At 45.6% G+C, this 19,810-nt stretch overlaps 2 protein-coding genes across 2 annotated transcripts; one reads left to right on the top strand and one right to left on the bottom strand.

Annotated features, from left to right (window-relative positions):
* Nucleotides 1-1,901: 1,901 nt before the first annotated feature.
* LOC308527753 (uncharacterized protein C9orf43 homolog) lies at nt 1,902-14,080 on the bottom strand (the record flags this gene model as incomplete). Its single annotated transcript, XM_081103154.1, has 13 exons — nt 1,902-2,387; nt 2,601-2,667; nt 3,335-3,414; nt 4,623-4,683; nt 4,922-4,980; nt 5,253-5,343; nt 5,703-5,850; nt 6,482-6,645; nt 7,343-7,406; nt 8,992-9,092; nt 10,911-10,989; nt 13,677-13,827; nt 13,930-14,080. 13 exons carry the CDS (start codon nt 14,078-14,080, stop codon nt 2,323-2,325), a joined length of 1,281 nt encoding a protein of 426 aa, XP_080959280.1. The 3' UTR covers nt 1,902-2,322.
* Nucleotides 14,081-16,134: 2,054 nt separating this feature from the next.
* Nucleotides 16,135-19,065, top strand: POLE3 (DNA polymerase epsilon 3, accessory subunit). The gene is made up of 4 exons (XM_081103335.1): nt 16,135-16,544; nt 16,646-16,731; nt 17,101-17,219; nt 17,509-19,065. The coding sequence occupies exons 1-4, from the start codon at nt 16,479-16,481 to the stop codon at nt 17,679-17,681; spliced, it is 444 nt and encodes a 147-aa protein (XP_080959461.1). The 5' UTR covers nt 16,135-16,478; the 3' UTR covers nt 17,682-19,065.
* Nucleotides 19,066-19,810: the final 745 nt, after the last annotated feature.

Genomic DNA, 19,810 nt, shown 5'->3' with positions numbered 1-19,810 from the left:
TGCAGATCTGTCTTCCTGTGTCTGACTGAGAGCAGGAGTCATATGTGTGAGTGTGAGAGTATGTGCTGCTTGTGTGAGGCTGCGATTGTGTGTACAATGATGCCTTTGAGGGGGTAGGACCATGTGAAATGGATGTGCCTCCCTCTAGGGTGGCACTTCCCTGTTGTGATCCATCATGAGCCTATGTGAGGGTAGCCATGTGCATAAAGGTGCAAGGCTGTGGGCCCCCAAGGCTTTGCACGAAGATGTGATGTTGTGACCAGAGAGAGGATTGGGCATGACTAGTTTGCATGAATTAGCATGGAGAGAGTGTTTAACAGCCTACATGTCACTGAAAGCATGAATGTGCATGACAGGTCGCAGTAGCTGTCATGGTGCTGTGAGCTTCCTTAAACAGGGGTATGTGAATGATCGTAACCCTCTGACCTCAGGGATATTTTGTTTGCAGTTGACCATCTGATTATGTGTGTGATGAGCTGGGTCTGTGGGTCTATGGTTATGCTGTCTGCCTACTTAGGGGTGAATGCTTGTATTGGGTCCACACTTCCGTATTTGATTGCTCGTGCCCGTGTATTTGCAGAGACCATCTTGAAGCTGCACAGGTTTGCATGCCCACGTGGATGTGTTTGTGATTACATAGGAATGTCCTGCAAACAGCTCAGGGAATTTGAATGATCATTGGAACCAATTTAGACAAAGGTCAGAGCAGGTACAGTTTCCAAAAGCCATTTTACAAGCAGGCTTCCCCCACACATCCTACCCACTCACCTTGACCCTCTTTCCCTCCTGGAAGGTGGAGCACAGTTGGGAATTTCAAAAAAGATGTTCTACTGCAGTGGTTCTCAACCTGTGATTCGTGACCCCTTTGGCAGTCAAACGACCTTTTCACAGGGGTCGCCTAAGACCATCCTGCATATCAGATATTTACATTATGATTCATAACAGTAGCAACATTACAGTTATGAAGTAGGAACGAAAATAATTTTATGGTTGGGTCACAACATGAGGAACTGTATTTAAAGGGCCAGAAGGTTGAGAACCACTGTTCTACTGGGAGCCAAAGTCAGAGGATTCTTCTTACCCAATGGAGGCAGAAAAGGAAGATACTAGGGTAGGAAGGGCATTTATATTTTTAATAGAGAAGGACATGGAAAGAAATTAGGAAATTATTCCCCTGTAGGGATGGCCTCAGCATAGCCTTCAGCAAATCGGTGTCTTAAAACCCCTCTCCTTTTAAGAATTGTCCAAGATTTCTGCAATGAGACCCAGACAGAAAAAAATGGAGGCATTGAAACAAGGTGCCTTGTTAACTCCTTAGGAGTTAACACTATTGCAACTCCTCCCTTACTAGGGTGCTATTCTCAGAATGTCCACAATAGTGCGCTATTGCAACGCTTGCCTTCAAAGGCGAGTGTCAATTGGTTTTCTTTTCAGACTCCTAGAAATGTTTCCATATTAAAAAGTTTAAGGACAAAAAAAAAAGTTTAAGGACAAAAATATGAAAAACCTCTTTGCAAAAATCAAGTTCAAGCAATTCTGAGACTCTGAAATTCTGAGTTTTTGTGAGTATCAGGGAAACGATCCTGCAGATTCAGTAACTTAGAAAATGGAGCTTTCAGACTCTTTCTGGTTAATTGGAGTCCTGTACACATACTAGTACATAGGAATATTACACATAACACAACAAAGATTATTGGATGATTTCGTGGATGCCATCCTCAAAAGGAACCATTTCCAGAGACTGACAGGGAAAACTAGGAGCACAGCAGGGATTCCCTCAGGTCAACCTCTTCCTACAACTGGAAATCTTTCAGAGCTTCCGAGAGGAGATAAAGTGACCCAGAAAAAGTACCAAGAAATATTTCTCCCCGTCCCAGAAACAGAGAATTTTTCTTTTGATTAAGCAGCAACTATGTTTAATTATGAAATTATTCTGGTCCTAATGGAAGAGAAACAATCCAAGTTTAAAAGGAGTGATGCTCTTTCTTCCTCACTTATCTTAGAGGCAAGTAAAGGTAAATGAAGAATACAGACTCCCTAAGCCCAGGCCCTGGTAAAGGCCCCAGGGAGAAGTCCCCACTCCTTTCAACCCTGTGTCCAAGGTCACAGTCCTAAGATCTCTAAGCATCCTGCTGTGGAATAAGGCTGCCCCAGTGACGCCTTCCACCTATGTCTCTGGAGACACTTTATTCTGCAACCCAGAGAGTTGGTTCTCCTCAGCCTCATTATCAGCAGTCTGAAAAATCCTCATTATATGGAGCTCAGGATTCCAACTTGCTCTAGATATACTGGATGAAAGGTCCTTGGAGAGCTCCTCTTGGGCTACTGGCACTTCCTCCATCTGAGGAAGTCCTTGTTATTGGATTCTGTCTTGGATAACTCAGGATCTAAAAGAAGACCAGCCATTAATTGTATCTGTAGCCTTCTCCCAATTAGCTGTGACAAATGGAGGACAGAAAAGGAAGGACTTGGGTGTCTTCGAGACCCTTCTGAAGGATGAGAACTGTGTCATCCAGGGATGTGAACCATCCTGGTCAACACAGGTTCAGCTCTCCCTGTCCTCAGACACTTCCTAAAGTTCCTCCATGCTAGTAACTCACTCTGCTTACTGGAGAAGGAATCCAGGTCGTTCTCAGCATTGCCCACCTGTGGTCTCTCTGTGGAATCCTGAAATTCATTGGAGTAAGTATAAGGAAACTTGAAACTTTAGGAAACAAATGATTTTTTCTAAGTGAGGCTTTTCTTAGAAAATTAACATCTAATACAGGACAAAATCCCACCTCCTGAGACTAGAGAAGCTTGCATCACATGTTCTTTGCCCTCCAGACTAACCAGATGAAGCCAGAACCTACTTTTACCCATTCCCAGTTGTCAGCTAAGAGGAGATTGCCTCCAAAGGTGGCTGCCACAATTCCTCCCATTCCTGTAGGCACATACTGTTCCTTCCATCAAGAGAGGGAGTCTATTTCCTCTCCTCTTGAATCTGGGCTAGACTTGTGATTTTTTTGACCAGTAAAATGTGGCACTATGACACCGATCCAGTTCCAGGTCCATCCCTTAAGCAAGTGCTCGCATGAGATTATGATGCTGTCAAGAAGCCCAAACTAGCTACATGTAGAGAACTCATTACGAGAACCAAGGCCATTTGGCCAACAGTCCCAGCCCAGCCGGAGGTGGCTCCATGAGTGACATCAAGCAAGACTACACAAACTATCCAGTCAACCCACAGAATCATGAGAAATAACAAACGACTAAGGTTTCAGCTTTGGGGTGGTTTGTTAAACAGCAGATAACTTAAACCCGGGTCCTAGCAGAAGAGAGCTCAGACACTCACCTGTTTCAAGATGGGCCCATTCTTCTCCATCTGCGGCTGCTGATTGTTGTCACTTTCCCCGCCCGGTAGAGTTCTGTGACCTAGTGACCACAAAGACAGCTCATTTCTCTTCTTATTTGTATTGCATATCCTATTATTGGGCCTCTAGTTGGACCCCTAGTCTACAAGTGACTCCCTATCCAGGACAAGACAGGACCTCAGAGGCAGCTAACAGGGAGTTAGGCTTCCTGAGTTCTAGCTGTGATTCTGCTCACCTGTGACTGACCATAGCTATTACAGAAGTAGAGATTAAGGTAAAGTGAAAGACCCAGGATTCCTCCAAGAAACCTAAGGGGCAGCTATCTGCACAGCACAGCAGCAAGAGTCCCTACCTCTACCTTTCCGTTTATGAATACTCCTCTGACCTTCTTGCACCATACCTAATGTACCCATATTGGCTTTTGAAAATGAAACCCCACCCCCCAAAAAGCTCAAGTTCCACAAGTCTTTTGCATCAGCTTTATCCCCAGCTAGTCCTGAAATGTCTTCTTTCCAGTGAACACCTCACCTGAGCCCTCCCAGTGCCCCAGGTTGGAGAGTGAATTCTAATGGTTAAACAATTATTTTCGCATTACAGTTGGTAGTGTCCAGGTTTAGGGGGATTCTTCCTCCCTCCTTCCCTCCCATTCTGCACTCAAGCTGAGAAATGCCAGAGGGACAGGGGTAAGTATATCTTTCAGCTCAGACATAAGAAATCCAAAAAAGATGAGATACACATTCTATCACCAGCATGAACACTAGAGGAGAAAGACCGCCTGTCAAGAATCTGCTAACTGCCTCCTGGGGGGGGGGGGGGGTTAGATAATATGTTGATCTCAGCCTGAGGCTGCAGAGACTAACTTGTGGCAGAGGAAGCAGAGGGCCCTGGACTCCGCTTCCTTAGAACTCTCTTGGGGCTTCAGTGAGGGGCCCCGGATCTCTGCTTCATCGACCAGTTGACCCACAGAGGTCTTCTCTCCAGTAACGTGGGCTTGCTCATCCTCCTCACACCACTCTGTCTTTTCTAAAGCAGGACCTGAGAGATGGCTCTGACTCATGCTCACGGCCCTCTCTCAAATCCCATGGGAAGCAGACACCTGGCCCAGCTTGCTTGCTTAGTAAATATTTGATGGAAGGGTGATAGCCAAGCCAAAGGCAGGTTCCCAAATGACAAACACAGTCAGCTTTTCCTGCCCTTGCCTTTATCCTCGGATCTGTCACTCTCAACCCATATTCTCCTTACCATAGCATGGGTCACAACCCACAGTACCTAAAGATTTATGCGAAGTGCTCTGGCTCCTTGGATCTTTCTTGGATTTCTTTTTAGCCTCCTGAAATCCACATGAGGACTGAATTAGAACTTTTAGAAGTGAAGAAAGCGTTTCAAAAAAAAGTCTAAAAGAAGGAAGTTAATATCCACAACCAAATAGGAACTTTGTATCTACAAAGTTCTACAACCAGACAGAGAACAGGGAGAATCCCGCCTCTCATACATCCCTGCCCGTTCCAGGCTGCACCCACGTATCGCAGTCTCAGCAAGTCCTAGGTGTTCCCCCACTGCCACTCTACCGGTTTCTTCGGTTTCTTCGTAGGTGTCTTCAACTTCCTCTGCTGCTGCTTCCGAAGACCTGGAGGTCAGAGAACCCGCTCAATGCTCTTCTCCCTGATAGCTCCCACCTCCCGCTGGGCTGCTGGCTGAGCCCTGCTTTACAATGGCGACTCTCTCTCTCTGGTCAGGACCAAGCCAAGGCCGGGGTAGTGGTGGTGGTGGTGGTAGTGGCTGTTTCTTGAAATTGCCGTTTCCTGAGTTCTACATGTGACCCTGTATGACTGGCCACAAACATAACTGAATTTGGCCCAAGAACAAGTATGAGAATTGTGGGCTGAGGAGGAATGGTACCTGGAGATCTGGCAGCACTAGAAAGCCTATCTTCTATGTTCAGGTTATAATATAATTTCTTCAAATGTGCAGGATATTTCAATGATGGTCTCTGGAGAGAAAAAGGAAAACACAGGTCTTTCCCCAAATGGATCCCCCAAATGCATTTATCTGTCTAATCATCATGCAGTGTTTGAGAACCTGGTGTGTGCGGCATTGTGCCAGGGGCTCTGGAGAGAAGAAAGGTACAGGAAAGGAAGTGCAGAAGAAATAGAGACCATTGCTCTTCTCAGACCCCTCCCCATACATTTGCTTCCACCTATAGAGAGCCCAGTCCTTCTGTGGGGCTTGGGTCCAGAGTGGAAGGATAGGAGGGAAAGCAGAAAACAAAAGCCAACTGTTCCCGCCTTGCAGATGGATGCGCTTGGGTTTGCACGTAGACATCTTGCTCTGAGGCTCCCTAACTCTTACTTGCAGGGTGAGGCGGTGCACAGATAGAAACATTTGGGCAGAAATGGCGCTCTCGGGTCGGCTCTTTTTCAGGGGGTTCTTTTTCCTCGTGGCCAATCCTGTCTTCGTCTCCAGACAAGGCGACCTTTCCCCTTCATCTAACAAAAGACTGAAGGGCACAGAGACAGCCGGGCAATCAGCAACAGCTTTTCTGGAGAGTGTGGCTGAGGTGAAACATGAAAAGGGCTCCAAATTTGAAGAAATGTCCGCTTTGGGTCTGAATGGTCTGTACCAACAGGTACTCATTCACTAACAGCTTTCCGATGCGGCTATGATCATTACAGCTACATGGATGAAGTGTTTGCAGTTGGTCAGGCTGTGTGCCTTATACCAGTGCATCTTCACGACACCCTAAGGACAAGTGTTATTGTCCCCGTTTTGCAAATGAGGAAAACGAAGCTTAAAGAGGCTAAATAAAGTACAAAAAAATTCACAGAGCCGGTAAGTTTTCCATCCTGCCTCCCATTTATCCATAACTCATCTACAAAAAGAGAAGAGTAACTGGTCTACCTACAGGGGGGGGTTAAATGAGAGACTATATGTAACGTGCTTGCCTAGCACAGGGCCTGGCAGACGGTAAGCACTGATTAACGGTGGCGAGTGCTGTCACCACTGCGTCCCGGGAAGTCTAAGGACACAGTGAACAAGCAGGCTGCCGGTTCCCCCCGCTACTCAGAGGAGCACACGGCTTCGACCCTTCACAGCCTCAAACAGCAGGCAGGCGCCCACATCATACTTACTCGTTCAGGAGATCCTGAGGTAAGGCGTCACACTGGTTCAAGAAAGGTAGGGTTTCTGGACTTAGTTGCTCAAAAAAGCGTACTGGGGACGGGGGAGGCACAGTTATCCCTGGAGTGCTCAGCTTTGTTTCTCTGTCCTGCTTTCCCGAGAGAACCACGGACGACTGGAGGAGAGGCAATGGAAAGAGCTCCCTGAAGCACTCTCCTCACGGCCGCTCCTTCCCACCCACCTCCCAGCCTCCCAACACCACCGGCACATGGAACGCCTTGTTAGCAGGCCTGTCCAGCAGCAGCCCCTCCCCAGTCTGCACTATGAGGGCCACCACATGCTTCCCTCTGGCTCCCCACCCTGTTACCAAATTCAGATCATTTGGGAATTAGTTGTTTTGTTTGGTTTTTCCCCAAGATGGTTATTCACTTATTCACTGAACAAACCGAACAAATATTTATTGGCAAACTATGCGCAGGCACAGGGCTAGGGCCAGGGTTCAGCATTGAACAAAATGGACCAAGGCATTATTCTCATGGACATAGAAACCTTCTAGCTCTGGCTCTTCAAGGCTACCTTTACCTAATAAATGGTAGAATTAGAAGTGCAAGCCCAGACCCATTGTAACTCCTAAGCCCCTGAATACTCAGCAGTTCCTCCTAACATCTCTTCAAGGTACTCTCCACCTTCCTACAGGGAGGAGGTTTGGGAAATGAGTCTCTGAATACAAAATGATTTGGTAGTTATTTCTTAAGGGTTTCTTTTACAAATTTTTATTCATTTAAAGAGAGAACAGGAGAAGGGGGGAGATATCTGAAAGGAAATGAACTCTTCAGAGTAATATAAAGCTTTAGCCAAAACTTCACACTTACCACTGCAGATGTCTTTCTTTTCTTCTTCCAATCCTGGCTGGGAGCAACATACTGCTCAGCTGGACTTGAAATAAGAATAACCAAAACTTATTTGTAGACATCTTAAACAAGAGCACCAAGGATATTTGTGAATGATGATAAAGATTTCTAGTCTATTCAGTATTCAAAGATGGTCATTAGGAGCCCAGAACTGCTAAAAAAAAATACCTCCATCCTCACATCTAAATTAGGTTCCCCACCATTCATTCTCTCACACAATCCAGTTATTTACTTTTACTGCATTAATCCAATTAGCAATTATATGCCCAGAGTTGGTGATGTTGATAATGTCTGAATGCCTACCCCATAAGACTGCAGAAGAACAGGGACTAAATCTATCTGGTTCTCCACTAAATTCTCACTGCTTAGCATGAGGTGGTGCTCAAGTATTTTTGCTCTCTTGTCTTCCTCCTCCTTTTTACCTGAAACATGGAGATGATGACTGGATCCCTAGCAGTCACGTAGACCTTAAAATCCCCCATGCAGCATCTTAGAAGATGGTAGCCATGGATGAGGATGATGACCCAGAAAGCTAGAAGGAACTCTGGTTTCTAATTACCTCATGGACCTGACATATTAGCCCTGGCCCACCTACATCTGAGCTTCTTTTATATTAAAGGAAATGAGCTCCTATGTATTTTTTACTTGTTTACACCATACACACAACACACACACACACACACACACACACACACACACACACAATGCATATGTAAAGAAGCATTTACAGGATCAATTTTTTAAAAAGAAAATGATATTAAAATAAATTCTTAAGTTTTATCATCTCTAAAGAATCGCTTAACAAGAATCTGAAAGCCTCAACAGTCATGAAAGAAAAAGCACTTTCTTCCAAAGTTTAAATATTAGCCCGGCTTCAGGCCTTTGCCAAGTGATCTTTGTCATGCTCTGCTTTGTACACAAGTTCTATATGCTAGGCCTTGAAGTTGAGACCAAAGATTCATGTGCTTCACTGTAAACTTTTTCACTCGTTGCTGATGGCTATAAGTATAACTAAACTCAGAAGAATTTGTTTCTTTTCTTTTTTCTTTTTTAACCCACACCTGAGAATATGCTTTTCATTGATTCTGGAGAGGAGAGGAGGAGATGGGAGTGGAGGAGAGGGGATGGAAGGAGAAGAGAGGAGAGAAAAACTTTGATGTGGGAGAGAAACATCGATTGGTTGCCTTCCAAATGTGCCACAACCTGGGATCAAACCTGCAACCTGGGTATGAACCCTGATTGGGAATTGAAACCACCATCTTTTCATGCATGGGACAATGTTCCAACCAACTGAATCCCACTGACCAGGGCAAGCGTTTGTTTCTTAATCAAACCTCACAAATAGAATGGGCCCTATCTTGTATGCTATTTACTGCCACCTAGAATTTGATGTAGAGAAATCCCAGGACACGAATCTCAAATTGCATTAAAACAGAATTTCAGTGTAGCAAGAGGCAGGTGTTAGAGACTATGCCCTTCTCCGCTTGGCCTCCTGCTACTTGCATGGAGGCTGCTAAAAGGAAGATCACAGGAAGGAGGCCTGCAGAGTACAGTAGGGCTTTGTAGAATGTAAGAGCTGAAGACCCCCAAGTTCTAGACATGACACTCACCTCACAGACGCCCCTGGTTCTTTTGGGATCCAGACTACAACCATATTGCTAACACCTTGAGGGCGAGGAATGTGTGTCTCATTCAAATTTAGCACTGCAAGCTAAGAGAAAAATATAAAGCCTATGTATGGTTTGAAGATACCGGCTCCTGATGGTACTCAGTATAAGACCAAGGACTAAATTATCTTATTAACCAAAAGGGTACAGTGGCTCACAAGATAATAAATACAGTGCTCCAACCCCCAAAACATCTTTATAATATTCCAAGAAACCAGGTATCAGTACAGGTACTGGAAGAGTGCACATTTATAAGTGAATAGTGTCCCCTGCTTCCCTGGGACATGAGGGTGGCATTTAGCAACTCCCAACCCCATCCCATAGGAGGGTACCTAGGGGCTTACCTAAAGGAATACTACTCATTCTGGCCATTCCGCTCCAAAGACTTAGGTCCTCTGGGGATATTACAATATAATGTGGGAGCAGGGAGGGAACTGACAGAGACAGAGCAAGTGTTCTACTTCTACAGCCTGTCTACTAATATAGGCATCTACACAACAGTGAAAGTCCTAACTCTTTTCACATTTAGCTACTTAAGATACTAGAACACTGATGATGCTCAAGGAAACCTTGTAAGTCATCTAGTCCATATCCCTAGTAGGAAAAAGGGGGTGGTTCCAAGTAAGGTTGTCCCCATGAAAATGAACTGATTGACACAGGGGAACAGGGGACACGTCTTTGTACTGTAAACCCTTTTTTTGCCCTTTGTATTTGGAACCATATATGTGTATTATCTATTCAAACAGTTAATTTAAAACTAATTTAATCTAACCCTATTGTTCTGAAGTGGTCAAAGAGGTAAATGCTTTGTTCATTCATCATTCAAACCTATCCCCCCTCTCTTAGTTCCTTACATTCTCCACCACATGACACTGAAAAGTGAAGTATCTCATAAGAAAGGGGGTGGGCATCAATAGGACTGCAAAGAATAGCAAATTTCTGCCCTAGCCGGTTTGGCTCAGTGGATAGAGCATCGGCCTGCAGACTGAAAGGTCCCAGGCTCGATTCCGGCCAAGGGCATGTACCTTGGTTGCGGGCACATCTCTAATAGGAGGTGTGCAAGAGGCAGCTGATTGATGTTTCTCTCTCATCAATGTTTCTAACTCTCTATCCCTCTCCTTTCCTCTCTGTGAAAAATCAATAAAATATATTTTTAAAAAAAGAATAGCAAATCTCTCTTATTGTAGATAAGTACAAGGGATTCTCTTCCTAAACTCTAATTTAGTTCTGCCCCTAACTAGTGTGCTTTAGCAAATCACTTCCTATCTGGGTCTCAGTTTCCTCAACTGTAAAATGTATAAGATAGACCATAGTAATATTCTTCAAACTGTAATTGCAACTAATTCATAGGTCATCTAATCAAACTTGAGTGAATTGCAGCCTACACTGTTTAAAGATGAAATAGAATAGGACAGAGGATATCAGAGTGCATTACCCTTCTCGAGGGTAAGGATTGTTCCATGATGTTTTTGTTGTAAAATGTATTTCTTCCTATAGGTGATAGCTAAAAATGTTTGAAAGGCATCAGAGTAGGTGATCTTAAGGCCCAATTTAGGTTTGCCATTCCAGCACCCTAATATCCTTGTATTATGAGATGACAGTGTTTACTTAGTAGCTAAACACGTTCTATGTAGGATAAAGACAAAATTCTCACCTATGCCCAACTGCCACAAATCAAACCCACTTGTATCTGGGATTTCTGAAAACAGTATAGCATGTAAAGCCATTAGCACAGAGCCTAGTATATAGTAAGGGCCCAACAATAGATAGTTATCATCATTATTGTAGTCATGCCAAGGAACAATGCAAAATAAAGGCAAATACTGTATTCTCATTAGTGAAGAAAGATGCAGAGGAAGTACCTTTTTCAATATGTGACTTCCTTTGGGAGATCCATTAGTATAGTTGATCAAATCTTTGTCAGGTAAATCCTTGCAAGGCCTGAAAATGAGAGTTTATGAACATGAGACAGAGACACAAAAGACTTCTTGGGCTGATAAAATGAATGCTATGAGGAAAAGCCTTCTTCTTAGGTATAGAAAGCCTTGGGCTGAATACTTACTGAATAAACGTAGGATCTCGCCATCTCCTTAAGTTTTGTTTGTTTTTCCTTGGAACCACTCCCAGACAGACATTGAACATTGCAAACACTTTACAACTATCTGTTGGATCAAACTGATTGCTTAGCCTATGCTCCTCTCTCTCCAGCTATACATCACTGTTAATAAAGTTTATTAAGTACCTATGGCATATATGTCCAAAAACATGACAAATAAATAAAATGTGGTACATATACACAAAAGAATATTTTTTAAAGGAATGAAATTTTGACATATGCTATAACACAGATGAACCTTGAAAACATTATGCTAGATGAAAAAGTCAGACACAAAAGGACAAATATTGTATGATTCCGCTTATATGAGGTACCTAGAATAGGTAAATTCATAGGCAGAAAATGTAATACAGATTATCAGGAGCTGGAGGGAGGAGGAAATAAGTACAGATTTCCTGTCTGCGATGATGAAAAAGTTCTAGAAATGGATAGTGGTGATGGTTGTACAGTACAGTGAATGTACTTAATACTACTGAATTGTACATTTAAAAATACTTAAAGTGGCCCTAACCGGTTTGGCTCAGTGGATAGAGCGTCAGCCTGCAGACTGAAAGGTCCCAGGTTCGATTCCGGCCAAGGGCATGTACCTTGGTTGCGGACACATCCCCAGTAGGAGGTGTGCAGGAGGCAGCTGATCGATGTTTCTCTCTCATCGATGTTTCTAACTCTCTATTCCTCTTCCTTCCTCTCTATAAAAAAATCAATAAAATATATATAAAAAAAATAGAGTGGTAAATTTTATGTCATCTATATTTTATACAACAAAAAAATACTATCCTCTTACATTTTCATATCACTTGCTACTTTACTTTTTAACATGTTAAATGTATAAATGAGTAAATATAAAATATAAGATAAAGACCCAACTCCTTCACCTGACCTATAAAGTCCTACATAATGCAGGCCCCTGCCTTTTACTCCCACTCCCGCATTGGCCATCTCCCATTTCTGTTCTATGTTCCAAACACACTGAATTTTTTTCCTGATACCTAGATTTCCTCTTGCCTTCTGGATTTTGCATGTGCTATTTCTGTAGTCTAGAACTCTCTTCCTGTCCTCCTTCCAACTAAAACCCCCCCACTTCACTCAACTGCTCTAATTTCAGAGGGCAGTGCCCTGGGTTAGGAGTCTTTCCATGTGTGCTGCCACTCACCTAGGGGGCACTCTTCTTACCACATGCATCACCATCAATGGTTCTTTGCCTCCTCAACTAGGCTGAAGGCCCTTCTCTATTCTAACATTGTATCCCCGGTGCCCAGGAAAGTGGACCCCACTATGATATATCTGTGAACTTTAATGAGTGACTAAGCAAATGATGCCACAGGCTTTGCCTTGACTGGGAGAAGCTGCTGTTTTCCCAGGGTTTGAGTCCTAGAGAACCTGAAAGTTGCCCTATCCTTTTCTATACTATCTTCAGCCTAAGAGAAATCAAGAGCTGCTTAAATCAAACAGGAGACAAGAAATCACTGCAAGGGCACCAGAGCTTTGGTTCTAGGCAACAGGGTCTTCACATTTTAAAAATCTAAGTTTTCCAGATACCTTTCCCTTAGCTTCATATATCAGCCAGCGCTATTTAAGTACCTAAACTTTGTAAGATATTCATAAGGAAAAGCCATTGCTTCTTCCTTCAGGAGCTTATAATGTCATACCTAAACATAAAAGATAAGAAAGAAAAGTATGTGTGAACAGTCTTCTGATGACCCACAGAAGTTAATGATATATTCCCTGATATGGGCTGAATTGTGTCTCCCAAAATTAATTTGTACCTCAGATTTTGACCGTATTTGGAGACAGGGTCTTTAAAAAGATAATTAAGGTAAAATGAGGTGATATAGGTGGGCCCGCATCCAGTATGACTGGTGTGCTTCTAGGAAGAGGATATTAGGACACAGACACATGCCCAGGGAAGACCATGTTAAAACAAAGGGAGAAGATGGCCATCAACAGCCAAGGAGAAAGGGCTTAGAAGAAAGCAGCTCTGCCAACACCTTAATCTTGAACTCCTAGCCTCTAGTCTAGAATGTTGAGAAGATAAATTTCTGTTGTGGAAGCCACTCAGTCTGTGGTACTCTGTATGTATGGCACCTTAGCAAACTGCCCATTTTAACAAATTCTTAGACCACAAATAAGCATGCTTTGTTTTTTCCTAGCTGGCGTTGCTCAGTGGTTAAGTGTCGACTTATGAACCAATCAAGGTTCAATTCCCGGTCAGGGCACATGCCCAGGTTGTGGGCTAGATTCTCAGTGTGGGGCGTGCAGGAGGCAGCCAGTCAATGATTCTCTCTCATCATTGATGTTTCTATCTCTCCCTCCCTCTTTGAAATTATATATATATATATATATATATATATAGCTTTGTTTTCGTTTCCCACTGCCTATTTACCACTTCTTTATCTGAATTGGAGTTTTTATTTTAAACCCAGCTTTCTCCAAATCTTCTACACGGGAAAAGGAAGTCAACCCAGAATTTTGAGATAGCAAGCTCTTAAAGGTGTATTCCATGATAATTTACCTGCCTTGAAATTTGGAGTCAAACTTTGAACGCTGAGACAATAAAGGGTGAGGCTTAGTGAAGGTAAGTCCTGGTAAATGACCATGAGGACGCCTCCTGGCCTGGAAGCAGGAATCTGAGAGGTTTACAATGGTGAGCACGGGGAGTTTGTCTGAGAAAGCAAACACGATGAAAACATGTGACATATTAGAAGGGAGCCAAACAGAAATAGTTCAAAGATCTTGTAAGGGAGGAGACGGGCTGGCTAATTCACCGTTAACGTCCAGAGAAGTTTTGTAGGATGAGCCCAGGATTCGAGGGTGGCCCCTCTCAATGCGGCGGATAGTAGCCCAGCATTGCGGGTGCTGACAAGCAGCCAAGTTGCAAGTGGTTTCATCCCACTGGCTCTCATCTGGCAAGTCCATAGTTATAAATGGTTTAGGATAAAAGTCAACCTTGCAGCTTTCTTGCCCTCTGGAGAAACAACCACATAATTAGTGAGTATTAGTGAGTATTATATACGAGCCAGATCTTAATTTGGACTCAAAGCATCAAATGTGTCTACTGAACTCTTATAGGTAAATGGTGGTCATAGAATAAAACTTGGGTAACAAATAAGTATGAAAATATATAGTGTGAAGTCAAGTAGCAGGAGTTTGGGAGCAGGCTAACTTCAGAAGGTCTCCTAATTCACTATTAAAAGATGGATTAATCCGAGCTTCATTTCCTCATCTGCAAAATGAGGACAAGCCTATTTCACAGGGTCATTACAAAAATTAGTTAATGGATTTTAAAAGGTCTGGCAGAGAGTTCAGAATAAACATCAGCATCCTTCCCTTTTCCCCTTTATTAATCACTAGGGAAAATATGTCACCGTCTCCAAAAAGCCTTATCAAATTACAAGTACAGACACAGAAGTGCTTTAGGTGGCTCAAAACTTTAAAAGACAAGCTTCATTTTTCAATATGCTCCAATTCTCAGACAGGCAGCTAAACTATGCACTGAAAATTACTGGGTTTGCTCAAAAAGCAAATCAGTAAACTTAAACTTGCATCAGAGGCCACTGGCTTTTCATTTACTGTCTGTAAGGTCTTGTCAAGTGATTTAATCTGTTTTAGCCTGTTCCTTCATATAACGTAGGGGAGGGGGAATCCCTAAGTAGGACTGTAGAAGCATTAAATGAGAAAATGTACTTTTACGTGTGGTAATATAACAGGTGCTCAATGAATATTATCATCTCTCTCTAGAAATGTCTTATGCAATCACCACCACTTGATCCATAATAATTTTGTAAGGAGACACTTCCTTTTATTCAACACATTTATTAACGACCAAATATGTGAGGGAACCTGTTATAAGCATGGAGAACAGTAGTAACAAAATAAGGCCCTATTCTAAAAGACTTTTTAGACCAAAGATAGCAAAATATTGGCCGAAGATTGCACCAGGCCTCTAACTTGCTTTGTTTAGCCTGTCCTTTGAGCCATTATTTTAAATGGAAATAGTCCGTAATGTCCAGATTTCTGGGTCATTTTAGAGATCAAAATATCTGACAACGCGGGCCCAATTCTAATAGGACAGCCATTGACTGAAGCTGAGCATCTCCTGACATCTTGAAACCAAGTCTGTTCCATCCACGTGGAGTTTTCCCACCAGACCCTACAGTTTACCATTGAAGCCGTTTCATTTGCTTTTTTTATCCTCAAATTGCTGTAGCTTTTCTCATAATACAGAAATATTTCTCTGAACTCGTTATCAAAAGCAGGAAAACCAAAGGGTGGCGTGAAACGTTTCAAGAAGCAGCATTAGTACTGAGTGGCAGGGAGGGTAATTTCTAGGTACATAATATGATACCCCTTAAAAAGCCCCCCCGTAAAGCTGTGGTGATGTTTTTGACTGGGAAAGATGCTCGACGGACCATTTTATGAACTAAAAAATACATATACAATTTTAAGAGGGTTTGTTTTTGAATGACAACGTGACGTTGCCTTATTCTGACAATCGGCTCGCCGCCCTTTCATTACCTGACCATCCCGAATGGAGTCCCGACCTCTGGTCATGCCCATCTCTATGGCACTGGCGCTTATGCGGGCAAAGTAATGTGCGTTCGAAAATTCTAGGGAACAGCTATCCTGAATACTATTACCAAGCTGGGAGGAAGGGGGTGTAATTATTAAGGACAGACATCAGCTCCGGTGCGAGCTGAAAAAGGATTCCCCGCTTCGTTCTGAAAAGGGGAAGTGGGAGAATTCGGCCTCGGGGGCCGCGGTTGCGAGAGGTCCAAGCAGACGCCCCGGCCTCGAGGCCGAAGCCCTTCGGGCAGAGGTCGGTCTGAGCTGGGCCGGGAGGCGGTCTGCAGGCCGCGCACACCAGGCCCCGCCTCGCCGCCTCCGTCCCTTCTTCGTTCCCCAGGCAACGCGCCACGCCTCGCCGGGCAGCAGCGCACAGCACTATGGGGAAGAAACGGAAGCCCCAGCGAGCCCAACTTAATGTGGTGCGAAAGCTCCAGACGTGGTGGAGACGTAAAGCAGACAGACGAGCTCGGGAAAGGGCACCGGGTGTCGGTGGGGGCCGAACGGGAGCCCGGGAGGGCCGAAACCATCGCGGCGTGGAACGTCGGGCGCTCCGGCCACTAGAGGCGGAGGCGGGGCTGGTGGCGGAGGAGGAGGCCCTGGCGCGCGGGGCAGTATGGGACACCACCGGCAACGTGGGGCGGGACGGAAGCCTCCTTGGGTCAGACCGTGGCGACGCGGGAAGTCCGGACGCAGAAGCTGCCTGAAGAGGAGGCCTGAGTGAGGCGCAGGTCGGGCCCCGGCGGCGGCCATGGCGGAGCGGCCCGAGGACCTGAACCTGCCCAATGCCGTGATCACCAGGATCATCAAGGAGGCGGTGAGCAGCTAGACTGGCGGACGGGCCGGGGGCGGGCGAGCGGGCCGCGGGGGAAGCCGCACCTGGGCCGGCGGCTGGGCTCACCCCCGCCCTTCTCACAGCTCCCGGACGGCGTCAACATCTCCAAGGAGGCCCGGAGCGCCATCTCCCGCGCCGCCAGCGTCTTCGTGCTGTACGCCACATCCTGGTGAGGCGGGCGGGCTCGCCGGAGCTGAGCTGGGACTGTGGCCTGAGGGAGGCGCCGGGAGGACCCCTCGGAGGTCGTGGCTCGGAACCCACACACCCCAGGAACTTCCTCGGGGAGGAAGGTTCACGTCCCTCACCCCATGTTTGCAAATGATGCGACAGCAGAATCACTTGGCTTCACCCCTGTGTTACAGGGAAGTGGGGCCGGGGGGCGAGGCGGGGGGGTGAGAGTTACCTTATCACAGACACCCGTGCGTCTCAGGTGTGGGCGTTCCCCTCCAGCCCACCCCCGGGTGCCCCCTTTTTCCGCGCCCACAGTCGGCGACAGAGGGTCTGACGGCCCCTCCTCTTTCTTCTCTCCACGTGTCAGTGCCAACAACTTCGCGATGAAAGGGAAACGCAAGACCCTGAATGCCAGTGATGTGCTCTCGGCCATGGAGGAGATGGAGTTTCAGCGGTTCGTGGCGCCGTTAAAGGAAGCTCTGGAAGGTGGTGACCTTTTTCTCTTTTCTCAGCCAAGTAGATGCTTGTCCTGCGTGACCTGCCTGCCCCCCTGGTCCTGTGTCTCTCTCCGCGGGGGTCCCTTCAAGCCCAGCAGGCAGGCGTGGGATGGGAGGCAGACGCGGGTCCGTGGGCGCCCGAGGTCTGTCCTGGGCTTCCCCGCGGGGGGTGTTTCCCCTGCGCCCCGCTTTTCCCCTTTTCCCCGATACACCTTCCCGGTGGCATGAGCTGCTGGTGGCATGAGCTGCCTCCTAACCCCGCCTTCCCCCCCCCGCAGCTTACAGGAGGGAGCAGAGAGGCAAGAAGGAGGCCTCGGAGCAGAAGAAGAAGGACAAGGACAGAAAAACGGATTCGGAAGAGCAAGACAAGAGCCGAGAGGAGGACAATGACGAAGAGGAGGAACGGCTGGAGGAAGAAGAGCCGAATGAGGAGGAGGAGGTGGACAACTGAAGGAGCGGGAGGAGACGGGCGCCCGGAAGGGACCACTGAGCTGCAGTCTGGGGCTGTGGGCGCCTTTCCCTCCCTCCCGGGCAGAGCAGTCCTAGGCCGAAGAGCGAGAAGATCGAACGTGACGTCTGGCTAGAAGTTAGCAAAGCCAGCGCCTGCCAGGCTCAGCATCTGAGGAGCAGACCTGTTTTGCTTAACCGGTCTGAAGGTTGTGGCTTTTTTTTGGACAAGAGGGGCTCTGAACTGATCAATCAGCCAGTGTGATCTCATTTGCTTGTGTGTGTGATTAGGCCGTTTTTGATTCCCGGGGCCCTCCCACCCCCACCAAAAATAGTAACTTCCGTGCCCCCTGCTGTGTTCCAGGTCCAGGAGGCCGTGGAGGCTCAGGAAAAACGGGGGCTTAGATCGCGGGCCGCCTGTTTGTACCGTATTTGGCAATACTGGCTCATTACAGTGATCAAAGCGGCTTCGTTTTAGGAATCGGCCGAAAGGCTGTGGAAGAACAATGAAGTCTGTGGTCTCTCCACGTGACAGTAACGTTAATTCTGGCTTCTACCAGCCCGCTTGGCTGGGGGCCCTTCTGTATTGCCTGTAGGCATTTGACCTGTTAGGGGCTGCTCTCCACACATAGGCTTGCCAAGTCCTCAGGACAGCGTGGACGGAGTCGAGCAAGTATGCCAGTGCCTCGATCTCACAAAACAGGTGGTTTCGTCTCGATGCACCTCCCTGCCTGCCACTGCACAGCTTTAGGATCTGTTGTCACCTCCTGGAAGGTATAAAATCCCAGGCTTTCTCTTCTTGTGGTCCGTGTCCCAGGCCTGTGACTGCGGCTTTTCATTCTTCCAATTCATGACAAGTTCCAAACTTTATTTCTAGGCACAGCTTTCTCCTTCTGTGCGTCTCACTTCCTGTCTCTCCTCTGCTCCCCATCCCCATTCTCCCTCCTTTTCTCCCTCTGCCAGTCCAGAAACTTGGATAACCTAATCTCGAATCTTTTGTGTGTGTTTTTTCTATTCTTTTTTTTTTAATCTCATGTCTTTTAAAAATGGTTTTGTAAACCTCTGTGAAACATAAAGGAAATCTGATGGTGCTCAGGAATCTTATCCTCTCCCTCCCCTGTCTCACCTTCCTCCCACCCCACTTTTAACTGCTTCTGAAGTTCCTCTGTTGACCTTTCTTCAGTTTGGGGAGTTTTTTCTCTCTTTCCATTTAGTGCTCCAAGCACTTTTTTGCTTGTCTCTAAGGCAGCTGACAGGTAGTGAAGTGTAGTTTGACACTGTTAATTTGTTAAATTAATACAGTGAAAAATTTGTTGATAAATGAGAGAAGAATGTTGAGAAAATTATAAGGCTTTGTACAAATAAAAGAGCACTCTTGTTAAATGTGATGACTCCTGTTTCATCCTCCTTGTTTGTAGCGTGCTTTTGGGGAATACCTCCCGGTCACGCCTTACACAGTTTTGGGGCTGTGGACTGGGCCTGGCCTTGTAAATACGGGATCGTTCATTGCCTTGGGCGACCAGCAGGTGCTGCTCGTTCGCAGGCCAGGGAGCTGCTCTTCAGCCACCGCAACAGCTTTCCTGGCTCTGCTGACACCCTTTACATCAGGGGTTCCCAGCATGGGGGCGTGTGCCCCACAGGGGGGCAATTCGAGAATGAGTTATGAAGTGACTTTTTTGCATTTCTTATGGTTCTAGGGGCCTCATATACAGTATATAAACATATATTGTGACATTGTGCATTTCAGTTCTCTCTTATTTGTTTTGAAACTTTATTTGCTATTTTTTATATCACTTCATGTTACTATTTTTTTAACAATAGTACTTCAGCTGTTCTTTTACTTTTCTCTTTCATGGATGCCATGTTCTTTGGAAATTTGTTTAGACCAAGTGAATGGCCTTTTAGGCTTTCTCCACGTGAATAGGAATTCACTTTTTGAATAATAAGAATTTTATGTCATGGCGGGGGGTGGGGGGGGCATCAGGATTTAGAGATGCTTAGGTGGGGCATGGCCAAAAAAAGATAGATGCTTAACAACTCCAAAATGTTTATTGAGTGCTATGTGTCTGGTGTTGTATTACCTAATCTACATAGCTTTCTCAAATCATAAATTTATAAATAACATTTCACAAA

This window comes from Myotis nattereri (assembly GCF_964212035.1).
Source record: "Myotis nattereri genome assembly, chromosome: 12".
NCBI classification, from domain to species: Eukaryota; Metazoa; Chordata; class Mammalia; order Chiroptera; family Vespertilionidae; genus Myotis; species Myotis nattereri.
This window is presented reverse-complemented; position numbering and strand designations above follow the sequence as displayed.